Source organism: Pelodiscus sinensis, chromosome 21, assembly GCF_049634645.1.
Source record: "Pelodiscus sinensis isolate JC-2024 chromosome 21, ASM4963464v1, whole genome shotgun sequence".
Lineage (NCBI taxonomy): Eukaryota > Metazoa > Chordata > Testudines > Trionychidae > Pelodiscus > Pelodiscus sinensis.
Window position 1 is genome coordinate 2,403,504 of NC_134731.1, and position 24,359 is coordinate 2,427,862.

Here is a 24,359-nt window from a genome sequence, read left to right on the forward strand (position 1 = left end):
GGCCCGCACTCACAGCTGGCGGATGGCGCGCGGGGAGATCACCGCGTTGGCCGAGAAGTAGGGGATCATGGCGGGGCGGCGGCAGGTGCAGGCGCGGCCCGGGCCCGCGAGGCTGCTCCGAGTCATGGGGCCGCCCGGCGGGGAGAGCCCGGCCGGGCAGGGGACGCGGCGCTTGTGGCCGGCAGCCCCGCGGCGCCCAGCTGTGCGCGGCCCGGCTCCCCGCCCCCGGCGCAGTGCGCAGGAGCGGCCCGGCCCCCACGTGGCGGGACAGGAGCCCCGGGGCGCCCCGCCCCCCCGGCGCCTGCCCCAAAGCGGGGGCCCCGCTGGGTGCTCCCCCCGCAGACAGCGGCTCCGCCCCCGCCCGGGCCGGTTTCCCACGCGCAGGGGGGAGCCGCCGTGATCGCAGCACAGACGAGTCAAGCTTCCTCCCCCCAACAGCTCCCCGATCCCTTTGGTAGTGGGGCCAGGCTGCCCCACTCTCCCCCCGAGGCGAGGCTGCGCCAGCCGGCCAAGGGCCCCATGGGGAGGTTTCACACAGACTCCCTTCAAAGGGCAGGGTCCGCTTTAACCCAAGGCCGGGACACTTCCCAGCTCCCCCTTAGTGACCACTCCCCGCGGCTTGGGGGGAGAAGAGGCACCACAGCTGTGGCGACATTGGCACGATCTTGCACAAAAGCAGCCACTTTTGTGCCAAAACATGCTGCCTGTCTACACGGGCCCCGAGTTCTTGCGCAAGTTAACTGACGTTCTACCGTGTGAAATCAGGGCTTCTTGCGCAAGAAGATGCACCCCTCAGGAATAAGCCCTTTTGCGCAACTGTTCTTACACAAGAGGCCAGTGTAGACAGGCAACATGAATTTCTTGCACAAGAAAGCCTGATGACTAAAATGGCCACCAGAGCTTTCGTCTACACTGGCGCGGATGCTCTTGCGCAAAAGCACATGCCAGAGTAGAGGCTCTTCTGGAAGAGTTCTTGCGCAAGATCATGCCAGTGTAGACGTAGCCCACACGTTTGGAAAAATAACTCCGGCCACTCCTCTGCCCCCAATTAGAACCCGCTAAAGGAAAACCAGGGTTGAAAGCCTACGGCAATTTAACAATCTGCCTCAAGCACACAAAGCTTCCAGGGGACTCAGCCCCTCACCGGGGGGCAGCTCCACTCTTCCGCCCCTTCTGCATAAAAACCCACCTCCCCCCAGGGACAAGCTGTCCCAGCGGCCTAGCGCTGGGCGCGCGCACACACACACACACACACACACACACACTTGTGTGAGCGTAACTTAGGTCTGTCTGGGGAGTGGGTTATTCACACAGCTGAGCACCGGCTGGCCCACAGCGCTTCAGAGGGGGAGCCGAGTTAGTCTGTAACTGGAAAAACAACCCCTAGTCCAGGAGCACCTTACAGACTAACGAAACATGTAGCTGGTGTCATGAACTTTCCGGGGTACAATCCACTTCTTCAGATGACCGGAGTGTTATTAAAAGTCCAGGTCCAAAATAAATAGGTGATGGGGGGGTAGGAGGGACGAAGGGGACGATACACAGGATGGACATAAGCTGTAGTATAAACACAGCTTTAGCCTCCAGGGTTTAGCAAGGAACCTGTAACCAAGCTGGACTTTACAACGCACCAGCCCAACCCTACTGCTATCCCTCTCTGTAGTTTATGTAGCACCCTGTTAATCGGCCAGTCTTGCATCCTCCTCCATGCAGCAGTTCATGGCAGGCTCAAGCAGCCCCCTATGAGGAGGCTCAAAGGAAGAGCAGGGCGCACTAGGTGCTGCAGAGATGGGAGCTACTCTCCCAGAGCATCCCTTTGTTTGCCCTTGGAAAGCCCCTACCAACGCTGGGCCAGCACAGCAAGCAGCAGCCACTGCCAGAGAGCCAGGAGAAGCATCTCTCCGGTTCTTAGCAAACCGTGAACATCGGTCTCCGCCTGCTGCAGGGGAGAGGGCATTACGGAAAACTCTCTCTCCCCCCAGAAGTGAACACTGACTCCTCTTCTGGGCCCCAGGAGACAAGCCTGAGGTGCCTCCTCTTGCTCCGAGACCTGCCAGCCAGGAGTTCAGGGATTACTTTAGACTGGACGAGAAACATGCTGCAAGCTACCAAGCCAGTTTCCCCCGGGGCAGACAGTGAGAGGGGCCATGTTCCTAATTCACAGCTCCCACTCTGGCCTCCTGCACCACAGGCCAGAGAGCTGCCCCCAAGCCATCCCCGGAGCACAAACAGGGATTTAAAAAAGGGTCAGGGACAGAGCCTTGGTAAATTGTAAGAGAGGGGATTTAAACCTGGAACAATCAAGTCTGTTCCCAGGGCAGGTTCTCAGACTAATCGGGGCACCCACAGCCTTCTCTTGTCCAAACACACTGAGCTCCTGGAGTCTGTAAGGCAGGTCTTCAAATCCTTTAATCATCCTTAAGACTTCTCTGAACCCTCGCCAGTTTGTCAACACCCTTCCTGACCCACGGACGCCAGGCCCGACACAGGCTGCTAGCAGCCGGCACACCAGTGCCACACACAGGTAAAATAACCTCTGTTGCTACTCCGGATTCCTGCTGACCAGTCCCAAGGATCACATTAGCCTTTTGACCACAGCATCACACTGGGAGCTCATCTGACTCCCCCACCCTTCCCCCTCCCCAACCCAATTAGCTCTACGCCCTGGGCAGGGAGAAGAGAATTGCAGAGCCTTTTGTCGGGGCAGACCCATCTTATCTTTAAAACTCCGCAGGGAGCCAGCAGTCTGGCAGACAAACACTTTGCGAATCACTTCAGGTACCAGGCATTTTTCTATGAGAACTGCTCCATGGCAGACAGGTCGTCTGCACAAACCAGGCATGATGTGTCTGCCTGTTACACAACATCCATTAGGGGTGTAGACAACAGGCTTCAGGCACAGAACTGACCCATCTCTGCAGACGAGTTTTTTAAAAAAAATACATATGTTGGGGTGAATTAAAATAGAATCCTGCCTCTCTAGCCACAGTTTAGGTCTTTGTTTTCCTCCTCCTCCACTAGAGCACTGAGCTTGGGTCATTCACGGCATGTACCTTGCCAGGAAGAAAAAACAGAAAGTGCATGAGTTGCTTTTCTTCCAAAAAGATCAATGGGTTGAGTTTCTGCCAGCAGTGGAGTGAAGTTCCAGAGAAAAAGGTGTCTTCGAGCATCTTGCTTCACCACTCACTTTCCCCCTCCAACTCCTCTGTCCCACAAAAGTAGATTCCCCTTCCCTTTTCTTTTAAAGCAAGGAAATGTGAAAAGGTCAAATCATAAAGGCCAGCTTTGGGGTTACCTAGAAGCTACACAGCATGAGGTTCTGCAGCTGCAGGGACGCACAAGCCAACGTGGACAGACACTTTGAAGGCCATCAAAGTTCCCCTGAAAGGGTATTTTTTAAAAGCTGAAGTAGGACTAAAAAGAGAATCTAGTAGGCTCTGCCACAGCAAGTCTTTGCCAGAATCTGCATTAATTCAAGGATTTTACTGCACAGTCAGGAGCATTTGCATATTAAGGTTTAACAGGCTTCCAAAGATATTTTAACGTAAGACAACTCAACGTAGCCAGCTGTCTTCCAGCAAGAGAAGGATTTTGCTGGACGGGAGTTAGTCGATCTTATTGCAAAAGGGTTTACAAGTCAGGGCACTAGGGAAACAGGATCCCGTCAGCATCTCAAGTGTCTGGTGAGAGGGCCCCATCTAGAGTTAGTACATGCCACATGTCCACAGACAAACAACCCCGCCGCTTCTGTCCCATGCTAATGAATAACCCGCACGATGCTCGAGTAAGACTCTTGAGATAATCCATTTAGTTTTCTTAAATCTTACCCAAAGAGCTGCCAGAAATATCTTAATATGTCCAGCAAACATGCCCAATGTAGGCCCTTCATAGACAAGAAACACAAAGATGCCGTGATTAATCACACGTAGCGCTTCTTAAAGCCGTCGCATTTGACATATGGATAATACATTTCTAAAGGAATTAACCCTGGATTAATAAACTCTGAGAGTGCAACCCATACGCTGAGACCCAAAAATCTAACAGATGCTTCACTATTTTGAGAATAGTAGAAAGCGTCAGCAGCAACTCCAAAATTAAGATTGCACCGAGATCTGCGCTACAAACAGAATCCAGCTCCCTCTTATATCTAGGAAAGAAGTTAGGTTGTAACAGACTGAAAGAGCCCCCTCGTCAAACCTCTCTTGACATGGTGCTACAAGTCCGGGTAGGATGCGCTGTTCAAATGGCCTGTAGGAACTGAAAAAGGCTGCTCTCGTATCCTACTTCCTCTGGGGGAGGAAAACAGCCACCTACTTCTTTGCCAAAGCATTACCCCAGCATTTCAGGGCTCCAAGTGAAACATTAGCAGAAACGGAAAGGTCAGCAAGAAACCCCCCGACATGCTGTGCACATCAGGCACAGGCAAAGGGTGGTGAAAGAAAAGGATCTGACTCCTGGTGTCTTATTGCAAGACACAGAAGGCTGTTAAAATATTAGCAAGAAAATCACGTTCCTCACTCTGAAGTGGTGACTCAGGTAGAAGCATGTGCAGAATTTAAAATGCATGGAGGCCGTACAAGAGAGGGCTGCTGCTCTACGTTACGACAATGCTGGGAAAGTGGGGACGCATAGCTCAGCTGCTCTAGGACATCTGTCCCCAGACACCCCCCCTGCAGTTTTAGGGGTTCTATCTAGCACTCTAGGTGATAACAGGATCATCACGTTGTCCAGGGTAGAATCATAGATCCCAGGGCTGGAAGAGATCTCAGGAGCCATCGAGTCCAGCCCCTGCCCAAGGCAGGACCAACCCCAACTCAATCAACCCAGCCAGGGCCTTGTCAAGCTGAGACAAACACCTCTAGGGATGGAGATTCCAGCCTCATCCCAGGGCTTCCCCACCCACCTAGGGAAATCGCTTTTCCTAATATCCAACCTAGACCTCCCCCACTGCAACTTGAGACCATTGCTCCTTGTTCTGCCATCTGCCACTACAGAGAATAGCCTCTCGCCAGCCTCTTTGGAACCCCCCTGCAGGGAGTTGCAGGCTGCTCTCAAATCCCCCCTCACTCTGCTTTTCTGCAGACTAAACACACCCAAATCCCTCAGCCTCCCCTCATAGGTCATGTGCTCCAGCCCCCTCACCATTTTGGTTCCCCTCTGCTGGACCCTCTCCAATGCGTCCACATCCCTTCTGCATAGGGGGCCCAGAACTGGACACAATACTCCAGTAGGAGGGGTAAGGGCAGTCAGCAGTGTCTCTGGCCTTTTGGTGCAACAAACTGCTGCCGTGGCAACGTGGTCTCACTACTGATCACGGACGGCTCCTTTTCAGAGTGCTCCTGTCCATCTGGGAGTCCATCTGTGCAAGAACTCCCCCTACGCAGTAAGCACTAGGAGCACCGCTCTCGGTCTGCAGCCTCCAGAGCCTTGCCCCCGACAGCCTGCAGAGGTGGGGCATGCTGCAAGGGAGCAGCCCAAAGAGCCTTGGCCCCCCATAGCGTGCAGGCCCTGGGGAGGGGGTGGCCTCTGAGGACAGGACAAGGAGCAAGGGGCTTAAACTGCACAAGGTGGTTTGGGTTGGACATTAGGAAAAACGCCCTGGTGAAGCACTGGAATACATTGCCGGGGGGGGGGGGGGGGGGGGAGAAGCTCCATCCCTGGGGATATTCAAGAGCAGGTTGGACACACACTTATCTACGGGGCTCATGTGCAACAGGGAGATGCTGGACCCCTGCCCTCCCCAAAAGCACTAAGGGATTCCATGCCTGGGTTTTGCAACCTTAAAACTGTTGCCCCCGTCATTACTGTAGGGGGCCTGGAGCCTGCCTCTGCTGCCCTGTAGACCAGGCTCTAGGCTTGCAACTAGTAGGGAGCCACTGTGAGTGCAGGGGGTGGGTGGCAGCCAGGGGTCTGGGCTGGGAGGGCAGACAGAAACGGGCTCTACCTGGTGCAAGAGGGTGTGCGGGGCCTGGCTGAGCTACACAGAGTGTGGGAAAAAGTCGGGGGGGGGGGGGGGGGAGCGTTATTGTGCACACAGGCTGCTGCCCAGGCCTATTGGCGTCAGTGCGCTACTCCGGGCGGGGCAGGACTAGCCTCGTTTGTCCTTCCTCCGGGCGATGGAATTCCATCCAATCCTGACCCTAAACGCAGGGCCGGATGAATTACTGGGCTGCCTGCTCAGTCACCTTTTGCAGGCCCACGGAAATACGGCAGCTTGAGTGTCACATCTGTTTCCTGTCTTCTCATAAACAACAGCAGCGCTCCCCACAAAACCCCGCCGGGCCTAGGCGATCTGCTGTGGAGACGAGCGGCAGCACCTGGTGCATCCAGGAAGCCTCCACACGGCAGGGAAGGGTACAGAGGCAGCCTGTTCGTCTGCTCCGCGTGCGCAAGGGAAGGCCAAGTTTGCCTCTGCACGGGCACGTCAGGAAGCGCACTGCCTGCCTTCTGGGGAGCCATCCTCCTCCGCGTGGAGCAAGCTGCTTCTCCACGCTAGGCGCATGCATCTCTCCGGCTCTTCACACGGAGTTTTAAGTCGGGTGGCGCGTGATCACACTCCAAACTGCCCCCACACAGCAGCCGTTGGGCCCGCGCTCATTCCTCTCCCCTTTCCGTGCAGGGGAAAGGTTGGGTGTCATGTTCTACTGCTTTGTGCCCCAGAGCCACGCAGCGTCAGGCCTGGCTTCTCGCAGAAAGCTGGGTCTGGGTAGACACACGGCAGAGTATCTGGGGAGAGCCTGCAGCCAAAGAGATGCGGCAGAATGCACACAGGCAAAGCCTGCTTGGTTAGACAACACCTGGCCGCCTCCGGAGAGGTCCTTCTACTGCAGGCCTAGCCGGCCCACGTGTTTAGCAACTGGAACAGCCCCACACACAGGACAAAGCTTTCCCCTCGCAAAAGCCCCAACCAGTCCTGCAGCACCATGCGAGTCCTGAGCAAAGCAGAGCGTGAAGCACAGGATGGAAGGAAAGGCAGGGCGGGGCGAAACCTCATTCCATTGTGAAGCAAGGGCACATGGCTCAGTGGCCCTTGGCTGTATAGACAGCAGCTGCGTCCCACAGCGAGGGGGATTTCACGCCAGAGTTACTAAGCTGTCCCGATGCCCACAGATTAAGAAATAGGTGCTACAGAAAGCTGTACTTAACCCTGTCTCATCCCATTCAGACAGGTTCCATTTTTAAGCCTGGTCGTCTCCGATGCCAAGAAACATTGAGGCTTCTGGTTCTTACTCACAGCTTGTAAGTAAGGAGAGCTGGGTGCTATGGTGATGAACACCACGGAAATAGCTGCAAAGAGAAACGTACTTAACTCTTTGATCAGGTCAGCGGATGAGATAAGCACGATCAACAACTCTGAAGTACGAACATCATGCACTGGCTCTGCAAAAGCCCTGCAAGGCGAGTCCTGGCTTAAATCAAGCAGTGGGCATACCCAGTTCTGACCAGGAGCAGCCCGAGGCCGGCCGTAGCAGCTGGCGCCCCAGGTGGAAGGCGTGATCGGCGCCCCCGCCTGCACGGCCGTCAATGGCCATGACATAATCACAGGTAGCCCCGTGATGTCATCATTGGGCATCCGGGCCGGTGGCGCCCTAGGCGACCGCCTAGTCTGCCTAGGCTCACGAGCCGCCCCTGGCTCTGACAGCCATTTCAAAATGCTCGGCAAAGAAGATCCGTATCGTTATCCCAGTTTGACAGGCAGGTAAAGCGAGGCACAGCGCAGGACATGACGGTCCCAAGGTCATCCACTGGCTAATAGCAGAGCCAGGAATAGAACAGCTGCAGCTAAATCTGTGGTCGCCAGTCCCCTATGAAGAGCATGTGCTGGAAACAGACAGTTGATAGGGAATTTGTATTTGCTAAGCTGAACAAGTTACACACTTCGGAGTCTTCTTCCCCTCCTGTTACCACCTGGAGACATTTACTCTGGGTGCTGGTGGTGCAGGACTGACAGACAGTCCGTCAGGGTGCTAAGTCCCTCAGCAACTCTGCTCCGGCTCACTGGGCAGTTTTCCTAACAAAAGCTTTATTTGTAATTCAACAGGCATTTTAAAGCCACATTTAAGGAAACCAATTCTTTAGATAAGCCTGGTTAGAATGACAAAGCCTCCTGGAGATTGCAGGCCCCAGCTAAGCTCTCAGAGCCCTTCAGCACAGAGATGCAGCCAGTGCTGCTAAAAGGGGTCCAGACCCGTCTCCCACCCGTTCCCTTCGGGGGCAGGGGGAAGGGAGAGCACAATCACCTCCGATCGGTGGGTCCTAGAGCTAGTAACATCCGGCTACTAGATTCCTTTCATTTCGCTCTCTCCTCCTTCCCCATCCCTCTTCAGGGACCCCTCTCACGAGCCTCACCACCGGAGCGGTAGAGGAGTACCCAAAGAGTTCAGGGGCAAGGGATTTTAGTCCTATTATTTTCTTACCCAGAAAAAGTCAGGTGGGTGGAGAGCCGCAGAGTTGGTCAGTCTCAAGGTCAGAGTAGCCGACAAATAAACCTCTCTGCCGAAAAGGTCCAACCATTTCCTCTTTGTCTTTGATGCTGTTCTTACATTGTGGGGCCTTGGCCCTCTGTTGTGCCGCACCAACCACAAGGGAGCTAGGTTGCTGATGTGTGAATAAATCCATCCCTTTAACAGGAACAAAGTATTTCTTATTGGCCCTCTTGTTAGTCGCAGGGGCAGAAGCCGGTTTTTGCCAAATGTCGTCCACCACTTCTAAAATAGCCTCATCAAGTGGCAAAGCGACTTTGGATTTTTGAGGGCTGCACATTTTCCAAAAGACGGTGCTGCTTTTCCTGTACTTCCATGAGCTGGACCTCCCAACTGTCCACAACCCGCTTGAAAAGGTCCTGAAATTGTCAGAGTTCATCAGTTGGCAATGAGTCTCCCGGAAACACCGCCCCGTGGGGAGAAGATGACGATGGAGCAGTCGGAGAAACTCCCTGCAGTTGTTCTTGGTTGGAGAGTTGACCCTCCTTAGGCTCAGAATGTTGGAATGCCTGGGATGCGCTCTGGGTGGGAGGGGAAGGGGGGAGAGAGAGAGAGAGAGAGAGAGTGTGTGTGTGTGTGTGTGTGTGTGTGTTGGGGGGAGGGATGGTGTCTCGTTTTGGCAGGGGTGGGCGAATTAGCACAGTAGCAGCAAAGTGAGCAACAGTGGGAATAACGCGGTGAGGAGTTATGTGTAGGGCAATGGCGCTCATAATAGGTGTGACCATGGTGGTGGCTATGGTAATGTCTGGCAGGCGAGGCATGCCTGGAGGAATACATGCTCCTATGGTTGTCATGGTAACGGGTGTAAACGGAGCGGCTGTGTCTACATTGGCACCCTTTTCCAGAAAAGGGATGCTAATGAGACACTTCGGAATTGCAAATGCCGCGGGGGATTTAAATATCCCCCGCGGCATTTGCATGAACATGGCTGCCGCTTTTTTCCGGCTCGGGGCTTTGCCGGAGAAAAGCGCCAGTCTAGACGGGGATCTTTTGGAAAATAAAGCCTTTCGCAGAAGATCCCTTATTCCTGAATTTAAGAGGAATAAGGGATCTTTCGGAAAAGGCTTTATTTTCCAAAAGATCCCGTCTAGACTGGCGCTTTTCTCCGGCAAAGCCCCGAGCCGGAAAAAAGCGGCAGCCATGTTCATGCAAATGCCACGGGGGATATTTAAATCCCCCGCGGCATTTGCAATTCCGAAGTGTCTCATCAGCATCCCTTTTCCGGAAAAGGGTGCCAATGTAGACACAGCCAGAGTGTGGGCGATCTAGGTGACCTGGATCTGTGCCTTGCCGGCATAGGAGACAGGGATGTGTGCCGGTGCTGATGGTAATAGTGGGGGTGAAAGAACTGCATGCCAACGAGTATTCAGTCATAGTTCAATGCCATGGCGGGTCTGCAGGCAGAGCCAATGGAGCTGGTGAAGGGGAAAGAGGCTCAGAAGAAAATGTGACATGCTCCGGACTGGGGGAAGGAGCGATGACCGTGTGTGATTTATGGTGGGCCTTAGCTGGTGTCAACAACTGCGCTAATGCGGACTTATCTGTAGGCTGCATATAAGGTCTAGTCGGTGCTGGCTGTGGTTCCAGTGCTGGCTGCGGTGCTGAAGATGGTGCCAGTGGAGCCCGTGCCAGCGGTGCTCATCGTGCCGACTGCACTGGCAGTGCCACCATGTAGGTGCTGAATCCAGTCCCGAGGCTGTTAGCGGTGCTGCAAATGACGCCAGTGCTGCTGGTGGTGATTTTCGTGGTAGACTCGGCCTTGATGCCGACGTGCTATGGCTTGGTTTCGCTTTCTCCAAACGGCGGGTAGGAGCCGTCCCTGAAGTGCCCAGCTTCTCTCCAGCGCTAATATGGGTTGGTGGCAGTGAGCGAGTTGGAGAGGGCCTCTTTTTCGTGAAAGTACGAGGCTCTGGTGAGACGGCCCGGTGCTTCCTGGCTCAGAGAGAGGCTGATCTGAGTGGGGAGGGCTCCGTCCGTGAAGGCTGCCGTGCTTTATTAAATAAAAGCATTTTGAGCCTCATCTCCCTGTCCCTTCGTGCGCACGCTGTTATCTTGGAGCAGCGAGGGCAGTTTTGCAGGGTATGCCACTCACCTAGGCACCTAATACAGCAGGAGTGCCCATTTAAGCAGGCATGGGTTCCCAGCAAGTGTCACATTTTTTCACTTGATCCTGGTGTGGTTTTTCCTCAAGGGATTTTCTTTTCTTTCTCTCTGTTCTTAATGCCCCCTTCCCTCCCCTCCATGGCTATAAACCTACTGCTAAGATTAACTCAACTAAGAACTATTAGCACTACAATTAACTATCGAATGATTAACTAACAACGTTTACTTTGACAGGATCTGACGAGAGGGAGCTCACTCCATTGGCGACTGAGGACGGTTAGGAGGAACTGGCGGGAGCCGGATGGCGCGCTCTAAGAAACGGCGTGAACAGCACAAGGTGCCTAACACGCATGCACGGTCCGGCAGACTCAGCCGGACACAGCCTTGTCATTTGAAGCTGCGTAGTGCAGATACAATCCAAGGTGTAATTAGCCAGTCTAGCTAGAGGGTTGGTCACCTTTGGTCTCACCCCACGTGATCACCTAATTTTAGGTTTTTTGGAAAAAGGGGTACTTTATAAAAATAAGGTTGAGAAACACGGGACTAGCATGTTGCACTTGTGCTCTGTAAACAGAAACCATGTTAGTAACCCCACCATAAAAATCAGTGCAGTACCCAACTGCAGTAATGTTGAGACTTTACCATGAAAGTCTGAATCATCAGAACAGATCAGACTAGTGTTTACTCTAGTCTAGTATCTAGTCTTCAACAACAGCTGGTGGCAAACAAGCCCAAGGAAGGTACAAGAAACTAATTATAGAATCATCTGCCCATAAGAGACATTTCTGCCCCTTTTATCAGCTAGAAATTGGCTGGTCCCCTGAAGCACAAAGGAGTTAGATCTGTTCCGAACGTCAGACTTTTTAAAATCTCAACTAATATAAAACCGCAGCTATTCTCATTCCCCAGACAGGCTTCCAATAGGAGATTATTAACGCTTGATAAGATAGGTCATGTTTGCCTCGGCTATTCTTGCAGCAGTAAGTTCCAGAGGTTACTCTGTGTCAAGTAAATAAAGCTCATGCAAGGAAATGATTTTGTAATTTTGCTGGGATCCACACACCTGAAAGGCATTCAGAATAAAACCAAAGGCACCAATTTAGAACCAAAACCTGTTTGGCTGTTCTTGTGGAAACTCCAATTTGCAATATCTGCGGAAAAGCACAACTCTCTACTGCTTCATCAGAATTCTGTTCTGTCTGAGTTTTACATTTTACACCCAACAAGGAAGTTCCCAATTAATGATTAAATCCACATATAGTATTTCACCAGCGTGTTGCATAGAGATGACATATTACCTCCAAAAAGTGACAAAAGAAAATGTTAAGGTTGCAGTGGCAAAAATCAATCAATTAGGAAGTGCTGGAATTAAGGTTGCCTGTGCACTGTACATTCTGTACAGAATAGGGGACCTATTAAAAAAAGGTCTGTGATTGTGTAATTTAGAAAGGTCATGAATCATAATGCACAAACACGTATGAAAGGGGTCAAATTAAGATTGCCCGGGCACTGTTGAGTCAAGCATTCTGTAGCTCCTAGGTGCTTCCCTTTGCAAGTTTAATGCTCTTTTAACTCAAGGCTTTTGGCTGTTAAGTAGTTTATAATAATTTACCACCCCAGCCAGATTTTTCCAGGAATGTAACGGTGCTTAGGAAAAATGGTGCCATCAATAATCTCCTAGCACTAAAAACTAGAGTGCTTCTTAACGAGAGTGCCAGGTCTCAGCAGATATTGATTAATTCATCATTTTGGGGGAGTTACTTCTATCGCTGCCTTTTAACATCAGGTGGCAGCACCTCTCCATTTGTGTGTCCGGGATGAGGCTTGCTGGGCTGTGCCTTAGCACACACCGTACCCAAACAGGCCGCTGTCTCTCCTTCCTTGGGCTGCACAGCTTCTTTGCCAGGAGAGGCAGCTCTTGCAGCGATCTTCCCTAACACAGCCAGGGGCAAATGACCCTCCAGCAGCACGGCCACAGCTCTTGTTGCCTCTGTCTCCGCTCTTTGCGCTGCTGAGAGAGTCTTGGGGAGAAGGTCTCTGACCTGAGAGCTGAAGCAAGGAGTGATCTGTTGATCCACCAGTACCAGCAGCAGCGGCACTGCCAGCTTTCCCCCTTCCCACCCCCGGGACTCAACCAGGACTTCCCGGACGGAAAAGGGGCAGTTTTGTCTTCAAGCGCAGCCACACGTAGCTTCCCTGGCCCAGTCTACACTGGCACTTGACAGCGCTCTAACTGTGTGGCTCAGGGGTCTGACCCCCAGCCCCACCCGAGCGCAAGTTACAGCGCTGTAAAGCCCCAGTGTGACCCAGACTACGGTGATAGGACCCACGTTCCCAGCACAGCTAGCTACACTCCTCCTGGAGGTGGTTCACACAGAGCGCTCGGCCGTGGCCACTGTTTCGGGTCACGGGGCTGCTGCAGCTGGGCTTTAAACTGTTATGTGTGGACACAGCCGAAGATCCCACAAGGGGGTGAATTAGCGTTTCCCATATAGACACCCCTCAAGGGAAGTTAGTTAGTAACAGGGGTTTGGTCCAACCATAAATAAAGCAGCTGGTACCTCCTTCAAAAGACACAGAGCCCGGATACACCAGATCTGGGGCTCCAGGTGTCAGAAGGGCCATGCTGCGTTACTGAGTCCCATGCCGCCCCATCCACAGTTGTGCTTAATTCAAACTGTTGAGTTTTCCTTTCCTCTTGCCTGGTCTCCTTTCCTCAGGGGGGGACCTACCCTATCAAGTGGGCCATGGCGCGGTCACCACAGTGACAGTGCAAATCCGGACGTCACCGTTCTCTTGGCTGACGTAGGAACCACAAATTCGGTTTTTACATCTTCACGTTGATGTTAAAGCACAGCTGGCAAATGAACATTGTTCCTGCTAGCAGTAACTACAGCAGAAAGGAGCGTGTGAATACTGATCCAACCCCCACACACAACCTGAGCTGTTCTATTGGGCAAATAAAGTGGTTTATGAAACAAGTGAAAATATGTACTTGATACAATATTAGGCTCCAGCTCCAGGGGAGGGGGTTGACAGGATCACAACCACAGACGAGCCAGGCGTGTGGGTTTTGGATTCTGCAGACAGCGGGAATTTTCAGAGTCTGTGCCAGTGAAAGTTTGCAACCATCGCTGGAGTCTGCAGTTCCATGTAATGCTGCCAGGCGGAACCGAGCCTGGGCTCTCAGTGCAGGAGCCTCTACCGCATGCGCTAAACGCCAGGTGGCTCTCAGCTAAGGCTGTAGAGCAAACTCATTCTCTCTCTGTGCCCTGGTCTACAGTAGGACTTTATTGCAAAATAAACCCTCCAAGGGCGAATTTATAAGCGGCGTATCTACACTACCAAGCCCGTTATTTTGAAACAATGGGCCACTTCAAAATCTGTACTCCTGTGTCTCAAGGAATAACACTAATTTCAAAATAGTGGGAGTGTGGACGCTCTGGTGCTGCTATTTCGAATTAACGACTCCCCAGAGCTTTCGAGGCTTCCCCGTAGCGTGGAGCCGCTAGTTCAAATGTGTTAAATCGGGCGTTAAGCCAAATTTACTAATTTCAAAGTAGTTTCCTAGTGTAGACATGGCCTGTAAGAGGTCTGTGCCACTCCGAGAGCCAGTGACCCACCCCCAGCAGGTGTGGGGGCTACATACGCACACTGCCTGGCATAGAGAGTGGGGGGGGAGAATTTCAAATTCCCCAAAGCTCTCCCCATCTCCTTGGGAAACCACAGCAGGCTCCTTGGAGCGAGGCCACCCCTGGGCCTAAGTCACCCCACTATCTGAAATAGCAGGTTAAAATATGGAGGCTTCCGGTTTTCTGAGTGCACAGGCTCCCTGCACTACGACATTCGCGCCTCCCCTCCTCACTTCCAGCCCAGCCTCAAGACAAGGGAATGCAACCTCTTTGCTGTTATTAACCAGAAGCTCCTGCGTTAAATTATGGATGTCCACTTGCCAAATGAAAGGAACGAGTAGCTCCGCAGCACCTTAGAGACTAACAAAAACATATAGAGTATCGTGAGCTTTCGTGGGCACAACCCACTTCTTCTGAACTACTACTGGGTTTTAAAGTTACAGACTAACACAGCTACTCCTCTGATATCAATGAAAGGAGTTAATGCTGAAATTGCAGCAAGGGAAGTTTAGGTTGGACATTAGGGAAAATTTCCTGCCTGTTAGGGTGGTTAAACACTGGAATAAATTGCCTGGGGGGGTGGAATCTCAGTCACTGGAGATATTGAAGAGCAGGTTGGACAGACACCTGTCAGGGATGATCTAGACGGTGCTTGGTCCTGCTGTGAGGGTGGGGGGCTGGACACAATGACCTCGCGAGGTCCCTGCCAGTTCTAGGATGTTCTGATTCTATGAACCCTGAGGCATCTTGGCTACCTGGAGCCATCACTACAGCCACAGCCAGAAGCATTTCTCCCGGAAGGGTGTGTTTTGACAGTTGCAACAGAAAGCGCAATGGCTCTTTGGCTGGGCCACAGGCTGCAGTGCCTGCCAGGTTATGTGCTGAAATGGTGTTTTCCTCATTTCCATTTATTAATAGGCTTACAATGAGGACCACATAGAAGTTTGCTCCTGACACTTCTGGAAAGAGACAGGACCCTGCTGGGTCCAGAGCTATCCATGTGCAAACAGACATTAGGCTGAGCAAGTGACATGCAAAACTGCTTCCCAGGGCGAAGATGATGGCCTAGCGAGCTGGTGCTGGAACGGGGGGGGGGGGGGGGGGGGTATTCAGGGTTGCATGCAACGGTCCGTATACAGCAGAACAGAATTCTAACTTCTTCCCAAACGCTGCATCAGTGAGGATAGAAACGACACTTCCTGGCTAGAAGGACCCGGGGGGCTTCTCACCTACACTTCCACAGGGATCAGACCCTATGCGAGAGGACAGCCTGACAGAGTCACATACAGAGAGCAGGATGACAGCAGGGCCAGGGAGCCAGGGCTGAGGTCCCCAAACTGGGGGTGCACCCTCGGAGGGGGCAGAGGAACATTCGGGGGGAAGCAGCTGAGACAAGGGCCAGCCATCACAGGGGATAGGGAGAACCCCCTACCTCCACCCAACTGCCATCCTTGGCCCCCCAGCTCTACCCCCACCCCCAGATGTGGCCCCCCAGCCTCAGGCCTCTTACTCTTGTCCGTGTCTCCTCCCCCTCCCCTGGAGCCGTGGCCCCACCCAGCACAGATGGGGGTAAGAGGGCACGGCCCTAACAAGTTCGGGGACCACTGTGGTAAGGGTCTTGGAAGATGGAATTAAAAAGCGATGCCTTGGAGACTGTTCCCTGTAAGCTGGGTGCTTGTGCCTCTGATCAGGAGAGAGTCCCATGCTATCCAGCTGATGGGCAAAGCGCCCACAGCTAGGGTTGTGTTTCTACTGGTGGTGCACATTCCCGCATGCAGCAGTGCACAAAAACATTCATTCCGCACATGGACGGACAAGATCAGAGCAGCGAAGAGCCACGTGCAGCCCACCAGGGTTCTGTTTGCCACTGCCCATGGGCAGGCGTCTGGGTTCCACCCATGTGGGTTTTTCTCCATTGGTGTTATTAAAGCGACACGCCCGTGAAGCCAGGGCACGTGAACTGAGGCACAGCCCGCAGCGTGTAGGCATGCAGGCGCAGCTCGTGAAGTGCCCCTCGCCCGGAAGATCACCTTGGTGTGGACAGCCTTGCAGCCCAGGAGATGGAGGAGGGCCACTCGCCAGCCTCGGTCGCCCATCGCTGGATTGGAGGGACCATGCTTGGGGACGATCCTGCACGGTGCTCTCCGGCCCCTGGCCTTGCACGGCCTGCCAGTTTACACATGGAGCCAGGCGGCACCGGCGGGATTGTGAAATGCACACGACACAAAGGCCAGGGGCTGTTCCGTTTCTGAATAAGAACAAAGGATTGAACGGGTAGGTCTTGGAGAGCAAAAGCTGCCAGGTGCTTGTCATGAAAGGCAGGCACAGCCAGGCTGGCGGGAAAGCCCGGGCAGGATGTGGGGCGAGCGACACGGGACCGGAGAGTACCTTGTTCAGCAAAGCGAGGCTCTGGTTTTATTTGGCAGAGAGCCAGTTCCGAGACGTCTGCTAGCTCCTGCCAGCACCTCTGGGCTCCGCTACGGTTTCCCTACAAACATGTCGGGGCGCGGCGTGCTCCCAGGCGGGACCGATACGCTGCCGCAGCCTGTGTCTCTGGGAGCGGTGCAAGAGTCCAGCGCACCAGGGAGCCGCTCAGAGGGTCGAGGGTTAGGACTGCCAACCTGCAGTGAGACAACGGGACCTGCCAGGCCTCGGGGCGGGGCTGGTGCGGCCACAGGAGGGCTTCCTCACACTAAGGACAGGTGGTAGAGGTGCTGCCCAGCCTGGGTTCCCCTGGGGAGCGCCACAACCTGCTCAGAGGGAAGACACAGGCACCCGTGCCTGATAAGCCTAGGGAATGAACAGTGCAGGGGAAAATGCACGTCCAGTTCCAGGTTGCAGGCTCTGCAGTAGAAAGCTTTATACTGCAGAACCCGCAGTGCAGGGTGGCAGCCGGCTGCCCGGCAGTCAGTTCATGCTGGAAGTTGGCTTTGAAGCCGGCTCCCAGTGCGTACCAGCTCCTGCCTGCCAGTCCTGCTCCCAGGGAGCCAGCTGCTGCCCTGCACTGCTGCCTCGGATACAGAGGCAGCAGCGTGGGGTGGCAGCCAGCTCCAGGCCCCACTCCTGGGAACAGGACTGGGAGCCAGCATGTAACTGTCACGGTACCAATAGCTCATGCTTATCGGGTAAGTGTTTAAATGGTTATTCTGTTACATTCCTTGTTTATTCCCAATATTTAAACTACACTGATAAAGGTAAAGAATTAAGTGGTAAAAAAAATCCCCTTTAATGACCTAATAACCCTTTCCCATTTTAACAACTGCTAACTTGTTCCTGAAACAGGCTTCCGGGAGTTCCCCCCATTTCTCTGCTGAAGTCAGCGGGCTATGCTGAGGCATGTTTGGGGCAGAGGCTGCTAGCCCGAGGCTGGGGCTATCACGACTGAGCACGAGGCCAGGCAAGGCAGGGCATGTTCTTGGAGAAAGCCAGTCAAGCCAAACCCGCGGCAGGAGCCGAGTCAGCGATAAGTCAGGGCCTGAGCAGGTAAGCTAACCTGTCTGCATCAGCTCTGCCTCACCCCAGGAAAGCTGCACCGCCTGGGCCCTGCTCAGACAAGCCCTCAAATTCCTTTCCCGGATGCCCTGGAAGAGTTAATTCTATGGCAGCTGGTAGTGAAGGCTGGATTTAACTCAGCCCATTTTTAACTGCAAGCTGCCCCCTAGCACCAGTCTGCAGACAAGATAGCTACGCTCTGCTGCCCAGGACCAGCACGGCAGCCTCCTAGCTGGCTTCGTCGGCTAGGCCATGTAATAGGTCTGCAGGCAGAGCCCCATGGGAGCCCCCCTAGCAAGGGTCTTGGTGGACGTTAGCTTCCCTTCCACCAGCAACAGGAAGGCTCAGAGCGGGGGGGAGGGGACGGATTTCCTATCCCAAAGAAATATCTTAAATATGCATAAAATGTGACCACTGAACCCAGCTCACAGAGAGGCCCCTGACCAGGCCACAGCAGCTGAGCAGACACGGAGATCCCACACTCGGGCACGAGCGAGGCCCCACAGAGCCGTGGGCGTTTCACGACACTGGCCGTGTTATTTGAGAGAACTGCATGTTTTCGAGCTTTTCTCCAGTCACCACAGCCAGAGACTTGGTAGCGAGAGCAGAGCGTCTCGGGGAGGTGCCCGCCCCCGGGCCTGGGGGGGGTCTCGGGAGAAACCCCAGTTGAGGCAACAGCACCCGTGAGACGTGGCAACAGGAATGCCAGCAGACGCTGCAAGAGCCCGGCGGCCACCTCGGCGTCACGAGCGCTGGCGGAGCACCTAGTCACGGCTTCACTGGCCACTGGACTAGCCCACCCCCCTTGCGCCCATTCCTGCAAACGTTCTGCACTAACCCGGCCTGGCAGGCAGCCCGACCCACGCCAGCACCAGGGAGGTGTGGTTCTGAATGAGGAAACTGCCAGCTGATACGCACCCATTGCCTAGGAAACCTCCAGCCACTCCCGTGCCCAGACTCCTCTCACCGGCTGATCCCTGAGCCGGGTCTGGACTGCTCTGAGCTTGGTCGCATGCTGCGCTCGCCTTCATTTGGAGCCGATCCCTGGCCTGGCCTGGCCCCTGTGAGCGCCTCATCCCTCCAGGCCCCCACGCTGGTGTTCAGGGAGTAGGGATCTGCTGGGGCTCATTTGCAGCATGAATTAGGGATGTGAAATCCCACTTAATCGGGTGACCGTTGGGTTTAACTGGTGAGAAGATTAAGCAGGATCCCGGCATGGGGCTCCCGGGGAGGTGGAGCAGCCCTCCGCCCGGCAGGCTGCAGGCAGGGGGCTGCTCCCAGGTTAGTCTCAGCTCTCCTCATCTTTCCGTCAATAAGAGTTGGGAGAGGCCAGTCCCGATCTCGGGAACCCGCCAAGACACACTCAAAGCCACGGCGCCGCGACCCCGCTTAGGCGGAGGCTCTGCTTGCTGGTCACCCAGGCACGACTTCCCCCCGCCCGAGCGCTGCTCTAGTGCTTCCACCCCCGCATCAAGACAGGAGGGGCAGGCGCCAGCCCGGGGAAGGACCCATCCTAGCCGTGACGGGGGATCTAGAAATAAGCGTCCTGCCAGTCGACAGAGGAGAGGGGGACTCGGGTGCTCCTCCTGCAGGAAGTCGGGGGGAGGGGGTCTCTGCATGCCTCCTCCCTGTGGCAGTGTGATTTTTCACAGATTGAGAGCAGAGGTCCCTGTAAGCAGAGCGCGTTGGGCGGTCACCCAGCCGATTAGCAGAGCGCCGACAGCCAGCAGAATACCTTCCCACTGGTGGTGCACATCTTCATGCGCCTCGGTGCACCTAACAACATTTATTCCATGCATGGATGAGACACACCCCACTTGCAATGCTGTCGGCTCCGGTCCGCACAGCCTGCGAAGGCCTGCGGCCACGCGTCAGGGGTCAGGTGACAGTTCTTACGGGCCCGCTTCTTTCTGCTGGCCTGATGCCCAGAGGAGGAGGATGAAACAGCTGGCCTGGGCGTGGCTGCATGGGCAGGGCTTGCCTAGCAAGGTGGCCACAGTTCAGGTGGACATCTCTCCATTAGATGCGCTCACCACCAGGCCAAGGCGCCGCAGTTCTTCTTGGATTTTGGCTGGTGCACAGTGAGTAACCTCCTGGCCTTATAGAATGGGCACTGTGGGGCGGGAGGGGACACGAGCCAATTCCCCTTAGGCCTGTGCCGGTTTATCCACGTCTGGGCTGCTGTCCCTCTCCCTCAGCGGGAGGAGCTGGGGGGCAGGGCCAGGCAGGACACCCTGCTGCAATCACTAGGCCAAGTCAGCCCGGTGACCCTCAGCACTAGGCTCGCTCAACCATCAGGGCAGCGCGACGCTTTCCCATTCTTGGGAGGGGCCAGGAAACTCCGGCCGGTGCTGCGCTCTCCCCAGGTGCTGAGGAGGGGCCTGGCCCTGCTGCTTGGGAAGCGGCAGACCGGCGCTTGGCCTTGGTTTCAAAAACCCTGGGAGGGCGGAGAACTCCTGGTGCGGGGCTGCGGGAACCCGCCCTTCCTGCGCTGCTGTCCACGGGGCTCTGGGGGAGCCGGGTCTCTCGGAACGGCCCTGCAGACTGGCATCGCTGGAGGGAAACGGGTTTCACGTTCCTTGGTGGCTCCTAGACGAACGCGACTCTTCTGAGTAGGATGGGGACCAGGGCTCTATGCCGGAGGGACCCGAAGGGTCTGACTGGCCAAGACTCCCCTGCACGTGGCTTGGGCATAGGCCCCGTGGCACCGGGTTCAAAGGGAGCCTGTGGCTGACCCAGCTGGCTGGGAATAAGGCTGCAGGGCTGAGGCAGGTCGTAGGGCTGCACCACGGAGGGCAGGACCCCTTAGTGGGCTCTCCCACAAGGGATCCCTGCAGGACTCCCTGCCGCCCACGCTGGGGCAGGAAGGGCGCCGGGCAGCTACTTTGCAGCCAGCGATTGCTGTGAGCACGGTACTGGGCCTCAGCCTCCGCTCAGCCCACACGGGCCAGGGAACCGCTGCTTGGGCCAGCCCTGGGGGGCTGTGCTGTTGAGGTGGGAGCTCTCCTGCTCAGGGCTGGAGGCAGCAGAAAACGCTGCCCGGCGTGAGCACAGGTGCAGGTGTTGACAAGTGCAGGAGACAGCCCCTGGCTTTCCTGCTCGTAGCCTTCCCCACCAGCCTGCACTCGGCACAGGAGCATCCGGCACAGACAGTCTAGCCCCAGAGCGGAGAAGGGGGGGGGGCCCTTCTGCTGAAACCCCCCAGCCCATCGTGGCCTGACTGGACGTTTTTCTTTATGTTTGCTCTGCACAGGTGGGGACCAGCTCTGCTGGCTTGCAGCTGAAGTGGGCGGTGTCTCGGCCGTGAACCATATCGCCCTGGCCCGAATGACCCATGCGGTCTGCCTCCAAGGCTGGACAGAGCGAAGACCCCCAGGCCTCCTACGAAACAACAGCCGAAAAGAACTAGTCTCCCTTCCTCCCTTTGAAGATGGTCATTCTCTCCGTCAAAATCTGAAGCGAAGGAGAGAGCCAATGGAGACACTTCAGGCAGACAGTTCTGGTGCTGTTGGACAGGCCACCTCGTTCCACGCAGCAATTGTCCAAGTAGCTCCAAGGGAAGTGATCCAATGTTCAGAGTAAAAGCAGCAGGACGCTTTGAACTGGTGGATAGTTACCCCTGCGAAGTCAGTGTGACCGACTGAGGTCTGAGCGGTCTCCAGCTCCTAACACTGTCCGGCGGGCTTAGCTCTGGCGAGCTGGGCTTGCTCAGATAAGAGACTGGTGGCAGGGGCAGCTCTGTTGGAAATGACTGGACGTGGTATTTACAGAAAGAATGAATAAAGGCTGACTTCCCAAACCACTCCTCCCAACGAAGGATGCCATTGCAGCTCCTTCGCCTCCCGCACTATTCTCCCACGCCGGGGGAGCTGTGGGGACACGTATGCGAGAGGAAAACCCGCCATGGACATGCCCAGCACAACAGGACACAGAAAGAGCCGCTGATACTGCCTGACCATCTGTGCAGGATGATCCACTGCCCAGGTGCCAGCACACCCGGGCCCAGATCCACGGCCCAGGAGCCAGCATACCCGGGCCCAGATCCACGGCCCAGGAGCCAGCGCACCCGGTCCCGGATCCACGGCCCAGGAGCCAGCGCGACCTGGGCCCGGATCCACGGCCCAGGAGCCAGCGCACCCGGGCCCGGATCCATGGCCCAGGAGCCAGCGCACCCGGGCCCGGATCCACGGCCCAGGAGCCAGCGCACCCGGTCCCGGATCCACGGCCCAGGAGCCAGCGCACCCGGTCCCGGATCCACGGCCCAGGAGCCAGCACACACCTGTCCATCGCTGGGAACAGTCACCTTTGAAAGGCATGCCGGTGCATTAAACGTGTGATCTGACTTCCCCGCCATTGAATGAGAGCACGGAATGGCAGGACACTAGAACGGGAAGGGACCTCAAGAGGTCGAGTCCAGTCCCCTGCCCTCACGGCAGGCCCCAGCTAGCAGGGAAGATGTGTCCCGGGCAGTGACTCCATGTCCGGGGCGAGGATCGCCCTGTTCAGTGGGGACATCTGGTTCCATTCTGTGAGCTGCAGCCTCTGGCTGCGCCGCTGCGCTTGGCTCCTGGGCTGGTTTTGAAACAAGTGACTTTTTGAACCACCTGACAGTGCAGCAGGGCTGGGGCAGGTGGCTGCATGCCGTGGCCCCATGCTGCTCCCAGAAGCAGCGGCTGGCACGTCTCTGCGTGCATCTAGCGGGGGGGGGGGGGGGGGCGGCTCTGCATGCTGCCCCTGCCCCCAGCCCCATCCTCACAGCTCCCGCTGGCTAGGGACTGGCTTGTGGCAGCTGTGGGGTGGCGCTGATGGACACAGGCAGCACAGAGACCTGTCTCCCCACCACCAGCAGAGACGGGCCAGCAGCTTCTGGGAACAACGTAGGGCCACGGCATGCAGGCACCTGCCTGAGCACTGCTGCATGGCCCACCCAGAGCCACCTGTGCTAAGTGCCTCCAGGCCAGAGCCTGCACCCCATACCCCAACCCCTTGCCCTAGCCTGGAGCCCCCTCCTGCACCCGAACTCCCTCCCAGACTCCACGCCCCTCCTGCACCCCAATCCCTTGCACCAGCCCACAGCTTTGCGTGGGATGTGGCTCTAGGAAGATTTTGGTCCAAGAGAAAAGCCCAATCCTGGTGCTTCCTTGTAGCAGTGCGGGCCCCGGACACGCCCTGCCGTACTGGCTGCAGTGTCCCATAGCTAGAGGGCAAGGGGGCACGTAGGTGGCAGCCGCATGGGGCGCAGGGCACGGGCTGGAGTGGGAGGTTGGTGCTGCTGCTCACCCCCTCTGGAGCCAAGTCTGTGCTGCTGCCGCGCCCAGATGCCGCTCTCCTGGATGAGCACGGGGCCCCCGGCCTGGCCCGCAGCCGCCTGGCCACGCATGCTGCCTGGAGAGGGGCCGGGAGCCCCAGGACTCGCCCGAACCAATGGGGAGAAGCGGGACAAACAGACCCCGCTCCGCATATTGAGCCAGGCCCGGCAAGTAATCCCGCAAAATTAGCGCCCTCCCTGGCGCACACTTAGCCCGACCCGGGAGGAGAGGGGTGGAGATCGTGCTGCATTTCCCCCGCCCCCTCCAGTTTGGGGCCAGGCCCCGCAGGGCACTACCCCGCCGGCGGAGCTGGAGGAGGGTCGGGCTGGGGCGGAGAGGTGGAGGCGGCAGGCGGAGGAGGAGCAGGCGAGCAGAGGGATGACAGGGGGAGTGAAGGGGGACTATATTGGTGCCCCCCCCCCAGCGTGGCACCCGGGGGCAACGGCCCCCCCGCCCCTCCTTGCTACGCCACTGCTGACAGGCGCCAGGCAGAGGAGGGATGAGATGCTGCCCTGCAGACTGAGTAACCTGCTGTCACCCCCAACAGGAGGAGGAGGGTGAAGCGGCTGAGGCCCACGTTTTTACCACAGGGCCGTGCCTGCTGGAGCAGGGTGCGCTCCCTGCTGCCGTGCCTGGGTGCCAAAGGGAGCTTCGCCCACAGAGGCACAGGCCCGTGTGAGGGTGAGCAAAGCAACCTCCCCCCAGAGTCTGCCTGCACCCTCCCAGCAGGCCTGGCTGTGCCATTCTGGGCCCCCCAGAGCCAGGCCTTCTGAGGCGGGGGCACGGACATCCACTTTCCAGGGTGATCCACCGGCCGCGAGAGCTAGGAAGTGAGCGGGAGCTGCTGGGGGAGAGAACTTCACAGCCGCCGCAAGTGCTAAGGCAGGGTGGCTCCCTTACCTTCTGGGCTGGGACCGGCACTCTTCTTCCCCGCTGTCCGCCTCCTGCGTGCAGAGGAGAAAAAAACAGGACGGATTAGAATATTAGCCCTCCACCAGCTTCACATCACTAGCCAGGCCTGGGCCTGTGGGTGGGGGCTTTACTACCCCTGGACCTCCCTCTCGCTGCTGCTGCCCTGGGCCTGAACTGCTGAAAGCCTTTCAGCAAGCACATGGGAATCCTGTGGCGGCCGCAGAACGTAACATGCGGTGGCTTGGCCTTCCAAAGACCCCTGCCAAGCCAAGAGCTCTGACCGCCAAGCGCTCCTGCTGCTCTGCGGGACACATCCCAGCGCCTGGGCAAGGAGGGGCTCAGAAGCCAAAAAAGAGAACGAAAGAGAGAAAAAGAACAAAAAAGCGCACTGGCTGGGCAAGGGCAGACCAACTCGAAGTGGAAATCTG

General features: G+C 56.2%; 1 protein-coding gene across 3 annotated transcripts in view; it reads right to left on the minus strand.

Moving 5' to 3' along the window:
* SSH2 (slingshot protein phosphatase 2) overlaps positions 1 to 24,359 on the minus strand; it is a 135,970-nt gene that overhangs the window by 55,013 nt on the left and 56,598 nt on the right. Inside the window, exon 2 of one of the 3 annotated variants that reach the window (XM_075904604.1) lies at positions 23,920 to 23,963. In XM_075904604.1, the coding sequence (XP_075760719.1) occupies positions 23,920 to 23,963 (44 nt within the window). Of the gene's footprint in view, positions 1 to 13; positions 239 to 23,919; positions 23,964 to 24,359 lie in introns of those variants that run through there. The other 2 variants (XM_075904603.1, XM_075904609.1) reach the window with 2 other exon arrangements.